This window comes from Manduca sexta, chromosome 14 (genome assembly GCF_014839805.1).
Source record: "Manduca sexta isolate Smith_Timp_Sample1 chromosome 14, JHU_Msex_v1.0, whole genome shotgun sequence".
In the NCBI taxonomy this organism is placed as follows: domain Eukaryota; kingdom Metazoa; phylum Arthropoda; class Insecta; order Lepidoptera; family Sphingidae; genus Manduca; species Manduca sexta.
The window spans coordinates 796364-810436 of NC_051128.1; the positions used below are offsets into that span (position 1 = coordinate 796364).

At 37.7% G+C, this 14073-nt stretch overlaps 1 protein-coding gene across 1 annotated transcript in view; it reads left to right on the top strand.

Moving 5' to 3' along the window:
- LOC115442940 overlaps positions 1-14073 on the top strand; it is a 111050-nt gene that overhangs the window by 14357 nt on the left and 82620 nt on the right. Inside the window, exons 15-20 of the mRNA XM_037438465.1 lie at positions 414-576; positions 2151-2336; positions 3428-3599; positions 4111-4272; positions 4881-4957; positions 8812-8919. Coding sequence (XP_037294362.1) covers positions 414-576; positions 2151-2336; positions 3428-3599; positions 4111-4272; positions 4881-4957; positions 8812-8919 — 868 coding nt within the window. The remainder of the gene's footprint in view (positions 1-413; positions 577-2150; positions 2337-3427; positions 3600-4110; positions 4273-4880; positions 4958-8811; positions 8920-14073) is intronic.

Consider the following 14073-nt stretch of genomic DNA (forward strand, 5'->3'; position numbering starts at 1 on the left):
ATTTATTTTGACATTTTATTTGAAATGGTGTTTATTTTAAAAAAAAAATCCTATATATTGCTAAGTTTTCGATTTAACTTTGACAGATAAAATGCTTATTTCCGAAATAAACATATTATCCTTATTTCGTGATAATCAAAAATACTTGAAAGCATTCGATTCTAACCACATGGCGACTAAACAATTATTTGTGTACCTCATATGAAATATAATATTATTATGAGATTTATCGAATGACAGGTTCAGGAGTCCAGTGTAAAGCCATGCTAATGTTTCGTAAATTGGACTTTTAGCGGTTATTGTTTCTACCCAATTTTTAATAGTTTTGTTTACCATCAAACAAGCGGTCTCCCCGATCAATTATTATTCAAATTAGTAATATTTTGGTACTTTCTTCACCTAATGCATTATAGGTTGGTGGCGGCAAATGACGAGTGGAAGTCCCTGTGCGAGATCTGGCGACAGTGCGCCGGTCGGCATTTGTCTTTGCGGCCCGGGTTCCACTGGCTGGGCATCGTGCCGCCTGGAACTCATATGAGCGCCACCCTGGATGTTCATAATGATACTTATCAAGAGGTTAGCAACATGTTTATATAAAGAGTTGTTTAATATCTGTTGTTGTTGCTATAATTCTTGAACGTAGACACATGAATAAAATAAATGTAAAACATAATATTATTATGATAATTTGAGTAAATCTATATATATAAAAATGAATTGCTGTTCGTTAGTCTCGCTAAAACTCGAGAACGGCTGAACGGATTTATCTTATCTTGGTCTTGAATTATTCGTGGAGGTCTAGGGAAGGTTTAAAAGGTGAGAAAAATTCGAATAATTGCCGGGAAAATCCTCAAAACAGCATTTTTCTATTTCCCATACAAACGTTTCCTAACTAATACGTAGAGTCAATTTGAGCTTTATTGCTATCGTATAAAGTCACTGTTGTCTAAGCAATGTAGGTGTGTTCCTAAAATCAAAGCAGTGTGCGTTGGAGCACAGAATATAATAATGTAATGTCGCGTTCTGAAACTCAACAAAAGTGATATCGCGGACCCGACTAAATTGAACAGTCACAAAATTTAATATATCATTAGTTATTTGGTTGGCTTCACGATATTATTTCTTTTGTTTTACTTTAAAATGCATGTTTTCGTTATGGACAATTTTTGAGCTACTTTTGCATATCTATACTTATAATAAATCTGTAGAGAGGTCAATTCTGTACATGAAATATATTTCCAAAATAACTGGGGGTGATTAGGGATCGATACTGATGCCAAAAATGCAATTAGTAAAATTTTTGTCTGTCTGTCTGTATAACCGTTATAGAAACAAAAACTACTCGACGGATTTTAACTTAACTTGGTACAATTATTTTTCATACTCCTGAGCTGGTTATAGTATACTTTTCATCACGCTACAATTAATAGGAGCATAGCAGTGATGGAAAATGTTGGGAAAACGGGAGAAGTTACTCCATTTTTAAGCTTCCGTCATTTCGTGTGCAACCTTAATGGTTAAAAGTTCCTTCGATTTCACCAGGATCCCATCATCAGACCCTGACCGGACAATCGGACCACCTGCATACCACCATAAATTAAAAAAAACATCCCGACAAATTGAGCACCTTCTCCATTTTTGAAACCCGAAATCCACGCGGGCGAAGCTGCGGGCGGAAGCTAGTAGTTTATAATTTTTGACGCATTAAATTTGAAGTAGTCGATAGCCTAGTTGGGTGTGGAACGGACTGCCGAGACGAATGTCCGCAGGTTCAAATCCCAAGGGCACACACCTCTGACTTTTCTAAAAAATCATGTGTGTATTCTTTGTGAATTTATCGTCCGCTTTAACGGTGAAGGAAAACATCGTGAGGAAACCTGCACACCTGAGAAATTCTGTATAGGGATTTCGAGGGTGTGTGAAGTCTACCAATCCGCACTAGGCCAGCGTGGTGGACTAAGGCCTAATCCCTCTCAGTAGTAGAGGAGGCCCGTGCTCAGCAGTGGGCAAGTATGTAATACAGGGCTGATATTATTATTATTATTATTTGACGCATTAGGTCCGCGGGGTTAATTAAGGCTTAAACTAACTCTGTCGTACAATTGTCTCGTTAGTGGGATGGTATAAAAATTGGTAAAATGTATGGACAGGTGGAGTGGCGGTGCAGCGCGTACCGCTGGGTGGGAGAGAACGAGCCGCGTGCGGTGTGCGCGACCCGCGCGCCGTGCGCTCGCTGCCTCGAGCGCGCGTGCTCGTGCGCGCTGCTGGTGCGCGACGAGGGCCGTCTGCCGCACGCGCACCGCGCCGCACTGCTCTACGACGTCAACGCGCCCGAGGTACGCCTCCTATAATTCTATTACTTTATTCTAGCACGGCAAACAATATTCTTGTATTGTATAAATATAGATAAACTAATTAAATTGAATCTCATACTAATTACGGTACAGTATGGAAACCCTACGTTTACAAACGGACACCAGATTTTTATCCAGAGCCATACTAGATGCTACATGGTGGATATTTATCCTTTTTAAGTGGCCGCTATCCAGTGGCCTACAAAATATGTTCGGTACACTATTGCGAACACAACTATTACAACATACTTTTCCTTGTCTTGGGTAGAACTAATCTAATTTATAATTTATTTAGCTACTAGCCTTTGCTGACGACTAAACCAGCGTGAAAGAGTTTATCGGGGATAAACATCTTCTTTTTATATTTTTATTGGATAACAAAAACCCTTATGCCCCTCCCAAACTATCCCCATAACAAATTGCTCGCGGTTTCAACCGAGAGAAAAGCTTTTTCAGGATATGTAAGGACGGATTTTAGTGCCAACAAATATAAATGTTTAGAAAAAGCTTTATTTCCTATCCAAAAACAGACATTTCGATTCTAAAATAAAATAGAAAAGTGATTTTATTAGATTTACGATCGAAAATAATGCAGCACTGTCAATAGTTTGTGTTGTTTATGTGTTCCACAAAGATATAATAGCCGCCATTGTGCAGTTATTTAGTCTTCGTCACAATAAGGCCACCCTTGTTGGCACGCTGCCGAGCGGGACAATACTGTCATGCTTTAGTTACCAAAGTTGTTATCTATTTTGTAACTCCTACTAAAAGAATCCATCGTAATGTGAAAATAATAAAAAATACAGCACTACACTTATTTTGTTGCTAAAATTAACAATGCGAAAATTAATAGACGTTTATGAAATGCTAAACACTTTAGATAAAATTTGTCCTACAATTTGTCGTTGTATGCTTTAGATATTTCGAACAGGTTGCATATTAAGTATACACTGTAGGTTCCTTCTAAAGTTCTTGATATTAACTGTATATTCGCAATGTATAATGCGTAATGATAAAATATGTATTAAAAGTATTAAAAAATATATATTTGTAATATTTTCATGTTCGTTCAGCGAGATGGCTGCGTGTGCACTGTGGTGCGGGCATACGCGGCGGATGCAGCGCAGGAGGCGGGGGAGGCAAGCGCGGGCGCGTCCTCGGCTCGCGGCGCCGCGCTCGCGTACCGCGTGCTCGCGCCCACGCTCCTCCTGCGCGTGTTGCCGTGCCGAGCGGACGGTGCGCGCTGTGAGTCAACCGCTTACCTAGCTGGCGGAATGTTTTGCTTCCCTAGCTTATTATTTATTACTTACATTAAAAATCATAATTTCGCAAAATGGCGGATTATGACTTAAAATTACAATTTGTAAGGCATTCATATTTAATTGACTAGAAGTTTTCAAAAGTGATAAAAGTGTTTTATGTTTGTTGTTTCGCGGTCCTACAATAAATATCTCGAATCTACTCGGGAGACTTGACCTAAGGTGATAATGTTAGTGTTAAATACGAATTATATTGTCATTAAGCATTTCTAATTCCAAGATGTTACTTGTTATAGGCATTCAACAACTAAGCGGCTAGTTGGTCCCATCTTTAATTTATTACAAGACATAAAAAACAAACACACATGAGGCCTTTATTCCCGAAAGGGTATCGAGAGGTGCGAACAGGGCACCCACTTTTGACCAAATGTGTTCCGTCCCATGAGGTGATAGGGGGTAAGCCTATCGCCGCATAGGGATTTATAATTAGTACATAGGTGAAGGTTGCAAGCTGGACCCGGGTGAGCTGTGCAGCGAGCGCGGCGCGGCGACGCTGCGGCCGCGGCGGGCGCTCGCGCTGGCGCACCGCTCGTGCTACCGGCTGCGGCTCATCAACATCACGCCGCTGCCCACCTACATACGCTGGGAACCCGCTCTAGGTATTACTCTCGTTTCATTATTGTAACTAAGTATTCCTGTAGGGAAAGGGAATATCTTCAACTGATCGCCGTTTCAATAAACGACTCGCTCGATTGCTTTTTAGGATTCATCGCGAAAATAGACCAACCAATTTGACATGCTTACAAATGAGCTATTTTGATTGGTTTATTCGAGAAAAAAAAAACGAAAATTAATATAAGGATAAATTTAAAAGGGCTATAAATGGATAGTAGACATGTCGATGACGGAGCATGCGTCGCGTAATATTCTGACTTCTAATGCATATCGTTAATCGTGGAGTCACATGTCGGGTTCGATTGAAGTTTACTTTATACTAAGTTTTATTTTAGATGGTGAGCACTATTTTTTACGATAATTAATTTCACTTTAATTAGCTTTCTACCAATGTATTATTTTCTAATCAGTTAATCATTCCCAATTAATATGATATTATCGTATTTTTGTGTTAAAATTATGACTCATGATCCCACTTGCTTGTTGGTTTGCTTCCTGTTCTTTAATTATGATAGAATTAATCGTTGAAAATCATCCCAAAACACAATGAACAATATTTTACAATAATTGTTCTTAAATATTTTTCCAACAGAAGGAGAAGATATTCTGAAGGTGACGTTCACACCGAACCAAGTGGACATTGCCAGCTACGGAGAGGTGGAAATACAGGCGAGTGCGTCTATTAAATAATAAACGTCTGATTTACAATTTTTGAGTTCTGGTGGATATTTTAGAATCGGATATTTCCCTTGCTCGCAAGTGTCGGTTTGAACAACTATTGATTTGTCGTTTTGTGACAAATTGTTATTGATATTTATGAATACCATTGTAGTCGGTATTTAACTGGGCTTTAAACCTTCTACTAATGATGTCCGTTTACTTTACCTGACTACAGCGAAGCATGGAGGGATAAAGATTTTAACACCCTATGAATGCATGTATTCATTTTATGTTTTACTGTAACGTCGCCCCTGGCGACGAGATTCTGGCAAATGAGGTGTTTATCGATAAATATTTTTGCTATATTTTAATTACGCGATATATTTTCCAAAAAGCTATTTTTTTATTGCTTTAAATGACGAGAAGAGATTGCCGTTCCCCTGAAGGTAAGCGATACGACCGCTCATAAACAGTAGAAGCACCATACTACACCTCGAATTACAGAGTGTTGTTTGGTATTCCACTGCGCACGCCATACTGAGACATGAGATGTTAAGTCTCAATATGTCCAGTAGTTACACTGGCTACATTTTTCTTCAAACCGGAACACAATAGTGACTACACACTGCTGCTTGACGGCAGAAGCAAACATTGCAGTGGTACCTGTTTTCAATAAAACATTAGGGACATAACCGGACTAGTTGAAAATGCTGACTACAATTACTGGATCTACTAAACGAAACAAAACATATTAATAAAACATCAAACTTAACAATGAGGTTCTCAAATAAATTCTCATAACTTTCTCACATCTCAAAACATCAGTGAATTATGATGAATACATATTCTATAAAGTCGCTTATCATATTATAACAGAATTTTAGGTCCCGTGCGACAAAATTGGTCGGATTAATTTTCATAACGAGTTGCTAATTCAAAGTGGAAGAGAAAATTGGAAAGTCGTTATAATTCAGAGAGAGTCGAGTTAGAGGCACACGATCAATCCAAACTGTCAATTTTACCTTACTATTAATAGCTTGCGTTTTTGGGCATGTGCTCAATTATTATTATTAATCTTGCTATATATTTTTCTTTTAAATTTCGTAATGTAAACGATAGTTATTTGTAAAAATATTTGAAAAATTAGTGCACCACATAGTAATTACATATACATACAAACAATTTTAAATGCTCCCAATTCCGTGAATTATTATCAGTTTTTATTGGCCGTGTGTATCTTTCCTAAGCCCGGTAGCAGCCTCTTACGGAGCCTCAACTTCTGCGATGTTTATTAACATAATAAGAAAGAAGATCTTGGCTTAAAAGCACTGCCTGAAATCGAATGTATCTAATGGTGACATTATATATATTTTTTTTTTGGTTTAGCGTATCACCTATCCCCAAACACACCGTGAAAACTTGCTATCTTAGCTTGTTTTGATATACGTGTTTTAAGATTGCCTGATGTAGAATATCCAGTAGAGTAGACCGTTATAATTACCTTATCCTTTGTCGAGGGACGTACCCGTTCCATTTACTGTATAAAAAGAAATAAATTTAAAATTAAAACACAATTCAAAACCACTTTGTACGAAACAAAGAGACCCGCATAATTTAAACAAGAAAAAGTAAATAGGATCCTTTATATTATAAAGTTGATGAGCAAAGCTGAAACATGGAGTATGAACGTCTCATTACCGCCAACGAGGCTCGACTTCGAATAAACGACATGTGGATTATGTCAGTTTGAGCTAAAATTTTATTCAATATTATAAAAAAAAAAAATATTTGGTTTAAACTCTTTTACCGCCATTTTCAATAAATTATCCCAATCGATTTTTTTTCTGTTTCAAAAATGGACCAATCAGAAGGTCTTTTTTGACATGCTTAGTAATAAGTTATCTTGATTGTTTCATTCTCGGGATCGGATTAAAGATTGAGATTGGTATCCTTTATTCAAAACGGCTGTTATTGAACCGCGATCGAAATACTTTGACCGATAAAAATAACCTATTATTTCCAGGATACCAAGGTTATTTTGAAGTAATAGTCTGCTAAGTGCTTTGTTTGTAGCCGCTTATTTGAAGGTAGCTATTATTAATTTTTCAATTGCTTCTATCAAATAGTTATCTAGAGTCACTTTTTTGTTGTAGTCAGAATAGTTAGTTGGCATTATGAGAATTATGGTCGATTTGTTTCATCAGTTCAGGTGATGTATTTCAAATCGGTGAAAGAGTTCATACCCAGAAAAATACTAGTTCAATCTTTTATCTATTTAATGCAAATTCATCTCGGAATAAGAAAAACGGCAAACAAATCCCATCAAACGAGTGGATTTAAAATGCAAAATAAATAAACAGCAGCAAATTGATTCGCTGTGTCGACTGTGGAGCGCACAATAATTCCTTTAGCATATTGAGAATTGTAACTTTTTTGTATCTTCCTGGTCGTCGTCCGAAGAAAAGGGACCCGATGTTCATGGATCCACATCTTATAATGAGAAACTAATAGGTGTGATAATTATTGTTCATATTATTATAGTACTTACGTAATTATGTGACTGCCTCGGTGGCGTAGTTGTATTGCATGTCCGGTACAATAGCGCTCTGAGGTCCTGGGTTCGAATCCCGGGTCGGGCAAAGTGATATTTGGGTTTTTCTGCTCAGTATCAGCCCGGAGTCTGGAATTTGTGCCCGATATGGCGATAGGCTCGCCCCCTATCACATCATGGGACGGAACATACTTGGCGAAAAGTGGGTGCCCCAGTTGCGCCACTGTATACCCCTTCGGGGATAAAATGCGTGATGTTATGTATGTATGTATGTATGTACTTACGTAATTTTATAACAAAACAAACAAACTGCTCCTTTGATGACCTCCATCACGCACACACATACACACGCGCTTATATCCCCGAAGTGGTATACAGACGGCAACTGTTGCACCCACTCACCGGCGCCGATGATGTGATAAGGGGCCTATCGCCATATCGACCACTTATTTGATTTGATTAGGTGCCGTGGGGTTAATGTGCACGGCAAATTGACCCCACGGCACCTAATGGTAAGTGAAGTGGGGCCGATAGACTGCGACTGACGAGATATGATTACCCCCGGAAGTCGCCACAATTATGCCAGCCTGAAGGAACTGGATATTCTCAGGCGGATCCCGACACACTTACGTGGGCCACTATGGTGGATTTTAACACCTTGTGTATTCAGCGTATGCTATTCAGGCGTTATATATCCTACCACCATCAAGACTAGCACTCATTACCATCTCACGTTCTATCTTACTGCGTAAGGGTCAATTTACCGTATCTCTTTGATTTATAATGATATCGTGAATACTGCTATTATATACCTCTCGTCGCGTGTGTAGACAGCTCCTGTGTTCCCTTTGATATCTGAACTCCTAGAAACGTTTTCTGTTTACATCATTTATCTTTTCATTGGTATAATGGCAGTATATAAAATATAACTGGAAGGTTCTCGATTCAATGGCATCGAGGAAAATATATTTGTTTGTTTAGAATAATTCAAAACATTGCTTGGTTTTGGTGAAAGGACTTTTTTATATTATGTTAATAAAATTTATATCTCAGAGCAGAGGTAAGCCCGTGGTAATATGGTTCTGGATTTCGGTCTTGGAATTCCACTCAAAACTTATACACTACTGTCTCAGGTTTTTATCTTATTACTCCAGATATTAAATCGTATGATGGTTAGCATATTACACTGGTTACAGTCATTTAAAAAAGATTTCCAGTGAAACAAAGGGGGATGGTTTCTACCCGAAAGCATCCTCACACACAAGAGAACTAAAAGTAGCGATGTATATGAAATTATATTATGTTTATACAGGTGGTGCTGGAAGCTCTGAAGGTGTGCAGGCGGCGCGTGTTCGTGTATCGAGCGCTGGTGGACCACGCCTACAAGCCGCTTTACCTTCTCATAGACGCGGCTATCGCGGTATGAACCCATAGAATATAGAACATAATTGTGTGAGCGAGTGCGTCATCTATATCTATCTTCTATCTATTCTATATACTTATAATAAATCTGTAGAGAGGTCAATTCTGTACATGAAATATATTTCCAAAATAACTATCAGGGGGTGATTAGGGATCGATACTGATGCCAAAAATGCAATTAGTAAAATTTTTGTCTGTCTGTCTGTCTGTCTGTATAACCGTTATAGAAACAAAAACTACTCGACGGATTTTAACGAAACTTGGTATAATTATTTGTCATACTCCTGTGCTGGTTATAGTATACTTTTCATCACGCTACAATTAATAGGAGCAGAGCAGTGAAGGGAAATGTTGGGAAAACGGGAGAAGTTACTCCATTTTTAAGCTTCCGTCGCGTGTGCAACCTTAATGGTTAAAGCTACGCAGAAATCATGTATGACGGAAATGTTCTCCTTAAAATTATGTAAAAAATATTAATGTTTAAAGCTACACAGAAATCATGTATGACGGAAATGTTCTCCTTAAAATTATGTAAAAAATATCCCACGACAGCATATGTCTATCTTTTATGGTTGACTCACAATAACACGTGTAACTCCCGATAGCTTAGCAGTTCGAAGCTTTCTCATTATATTTGTCTACTCTTACGTTTATAACACTCTCAGTCATCCCTAATTAAAAAAGTTAACATTATTAAATATTCCGTAAAAAAGAATCATAGAAATCGATATAGAAACACCAATGTTATACATGAAATACGCTAATAATATGCCATCACGCGTGAATACTGAATCATGCTATGAGGATTATTTTTGTATATATATATAAGGTCGCGAACGCACAGGCAGGCGGCTTGCTTGGCACCTAGAGGCTAGCAAATCACCTAGCGAGTAGCTTCGTAAAACGAACATTCTCAAACGTTCGCGACCGGCCCCATTTTTGAAGTCCGAAATCCACGCGGGCGAAGCTGCGGGCGGAAGCTAGTCTGATAATAATTAGATAATCGCCACCCAACAACAAATAAATTGAAATACTTTTTAAACGGCACGGCGTCCAGCTGGAGAGACTTACACAGTTGTAGTAATATACTAGTTAATATACAATATGTGATATAGAGCCGGCGCCCGCGCCGCTCCACTGCACTCAGCGTCGCGGCGCCGCACGCGCCTGGCGCCACCGATCCGCCGCGGCCGTTTAACCAAAGATTAACTCTTTACAGGAGGGGTCTAATAACTCACCTCACCCATTAGTATAGCTTTATTCTACCACTCATGTCGACCCCGTCCCGCCGACCCAGCGCCGGGTGAAGGTCGTACTGACACGCTCATATGGTTACGTGTACACGTCCATCCATCATGCTTTCCGCACATTTGGCGGGAACTTTTAATGGTTCTGGCGAAGAATAAAAAACACAGTACGACATCAGGTTTTATGTTAATTAAAACTTAACTTTGCCTATCTAAATGTCTGGTCGTTGTATATTTGTGTTTGCCCGAATTTAACAAGTTTCGTATACAAGGCGTAAATTCCGTCATAGTGGTCTACGTTAGTGTGTCGGATTCCATGAAGTGTACATATTTGCTTACGGATCCACTGGCAAAGTTTTTCACCTGGCGAAAGGTAATAATAATCATAAAAATATGGTTTGCATATCCCACACTGAATTTAAATAAATTCTGACCGAAGAAGTTTAAGAAACATATTCATACACATGAAAAATTCTCATCGAAAACGTATACAGATTTCACACGACGTTTTTTTGTAGCTTTTAAAGTGGGAAGACATTTAATAAAACAGGCCCATGCCCTAAAAATGGTAAATCGTACGAGAGTTCCCTATCCTTATGATATGACATACTGTATGACTTTTCATACAGAGTTTTCACGTTATTGGAAAATTCCCGCGATATGAGGATAACTAGGAATCCGCTGTTTACCGATTACGCGGAGTGGCGACGCGTTAGCAAGTTTTTGGCAATAAATCTCTTATTTGGTTATATTTGAAAAGCTGAGCCGATGCGATAAGGTGGCCGTTTAATTTACGACGCGAAAATATTTGGTGAAAATGTTGGAAAATAAACGTCAGTAATCTTATATTTATTGGTTGTAAGCTATTAGCTCGCGTGGAACTACAAGTACTCAGTGTCATGCTGCTTCATGCTAGTTTCTTTTATCGGATCTCTCAATTTAAACGCAACCTCGAACTTTATAGAATCTTATGAAAGAATTCCAAGTAGAAAGTAAGAATATTAAGATGTTTTGTATTTACAGGAACACTGATGCATTAAAGTATATTATATATAAAAATTATAGTAATAATGTAACATCATTTTATTGAAAATGGAGTACATAAAATATTCAAGTCTAAATAAAATATTGTTTTATTTTTGCCATCAATAAATTGAGATTATCTGAAAACTTAAATATAGATTTTTACTAATATAATCAACCTTATCGACGTATTACTTTCTTTGAAAGTCTGAAAAATCACAAAATGTTCATTTATATGAAAATGTAATACTCTATAACTTTCTACCAAAAAGAGTTGAAAATTTAAGAAAAAGCGAACACTTAGTTTTAGTTGGCGGGCGCGGTAACTGAATATTTGCGGTGGTATAAATATTAAAGACGTGCAAGCGAAGTTAAATTGGAGCGCTCGGGCCCGCGCCGCGACCTTCTGCTCCGTGGAATAAAAAAGGCACGAGAAGCGCCGCTAAGTTCTCCGGATAGAATAAACACTCTCGGAAAACCCCCGATTACTTAAATAAGAATAACAAAATGCCGCTGATTTATTGTACAAATCCATAGAATATTTATGGTTTGCGGATAGGTACAGGAAGCCGTAGATATTCTTCATTCATTTTGCAGTCCGTTTAGTTTAAAAAATAAACAAGACAAATGCTATCGCACTTTTGATTGCGTGTCTTTGGAGAAGGTCAAATGTCCATTTGAATGTAGCTGTCGCACTTTTGAATTCTGCAATTACATAGTGATTTAGTTTCCTAGGTCAAATATCTACTTTGAATCATCTAGAACTTGACAAAATATTATATTATCACAACTCAATATTTAAAATTTCGATGCTTTATTACTTCCAATAAATAATTGTACGCGAGCGAATTACACGATATCCCACACAAGAAATGTCGCCATGACACTTCTAATGGTTTCGTATTCCTCGCTTCCCCTCGCGCGCAACTCTTTTCAAGGAACCGTGCCGAGTTGATCCGCTTGCGCTCTTTAATTTATTAATCGAGTTTATTCCTGGCAAGAAGTTCACTTTGTAATTAAAAATCCATTAGTTTTAAGACATTCGAGCGCGGTTCGTGAAGCGATGCGAGTTAGAGTCTGCACGCGGCGGGCGAATTTGCCCTGATGAGCACTCTTTATACTATGTAGATATAGACATACTTCGATGGATTCTGTGCCAGTCAATCTGAGGCAATGCACGTCTAGCTACGAAAATGAAATAATATAATAATAATATCAGCCCTGTATTATATACTGTCCCACTGCTGGGCACGGGCCTCCTCTACTACTGAAAGGGATTAGGCCTTAGTCCACCACGCTGGGCTAGTGGATTGGTAGACTTCACACACCTTCGAAATTCCAATAGAGAACTTCTCAGGTTTGCAGGTTTCCTCGCGATGTTTTTCCTTCACCGTTAAAGCAAGCGATAATTTACAAAGAATACACACATAATTTTAGAAAAGTCAGAGGTGTGTGCCTTTGGGTTTTTGAACCTGTGGACATTCGTCTCGGCAGTCCGTTCCACAATCAACTAGGCTATCGCCGCTTTTTTGGGTAAATATATTATAAGCGATCGTATAATATTATTATTTATTAGTTCTACTTGAAAATGTGCATTCATTACAATTCTATATTTTAATTAAAATAATTTTCCTGTTTGTAAACGGAGCTGAGACTCTTTTTCGGCTGACAAACACCGGAAACCGGTAACATTATTTTATTTTAATCATTGTTGGGAGTTTGTTTTGTTGTTTAATATGTATGAGACGTATGCGCGGCATGTGTTTATTTCACGTTAAGTTTGTTGAAACAATTTACATTTGTATACAGAGTTACCCCTTATATTTTGTACACATTATTATACCGACTGTCATGGTTTGTTTCACTGACAAAATGTTTTTCAACACTGTGAAAGTAAGGTTGAGACCTCGGTTTCATAAGTGGCCCATAGGTGTATTGAAAACAATCGTTCATTATCTACTTGGTGTTAATAAGTAATAATTAAATAAGATTTTATAAAAAGCAATATAGTTTGAAGCGATAATAAAGAACACAATAAAATATTATTAAAAAACAACGTAGTGTGAATGTATTAAGTATTAATCGCAATCTGCCTTCTTCAGAAATTAGTATACAACTATTACATAATGCTATCATAATGTAATAAGGTACAAAGATTGCTATCATTAGTATAGAAAATAATTTTTGCATATTTACATATTCCTCCAATTTCATCTGACTAGAAAAGTAAAATGTACAAAAACATATTTTTCTTCCCCACACACTAAGTGAGGGTAGATAAGTAATGTTCGTGCGCGTAGTTAAAAACCCATTTTCGTGTATCACGCGCGGCCCTTAAGTGACCCCCTCCCCCCTACCTGTTACCCCCGCCATACATCATCATACATCTCGCGGCTCGCACCTGATATCGTGACATACAATTTCCTCTCGATAGACCAGCAGTCGGTGTCCTGTAGTATTACAGAATACGAAGCTGTTTTCATCCAAAATAACTATACCAATGTTATAAATGTTAAAGTATTCCTAACTATTAGGCTTTCATGTCTAAACCACTGAACTGATTATGATAAAATTTGGTACGAAATAATATTGAAGCTTATGAAAGAGCATAAGCTACTTTTTATCCCGAAAAAGATGTTATCCTGGAATAATTTTATCCACTACAATTAAAGCAATACGTACTAAAATATTTTAAAAAAATTAAAAAGCTCATGAGTTCAAATTAAAGAACAAGACAAAAAGGTAACAAGAAAAACGAAGCGGTGTTCCGCCGTACCGGATGTCTACGGCTATATTATTTACAAGAGGACTTTACCTTACATATTTATATTCTAGTAATGAAATCAGTGCAATGTGTTATTCGTTGAAAACATATAGCTATG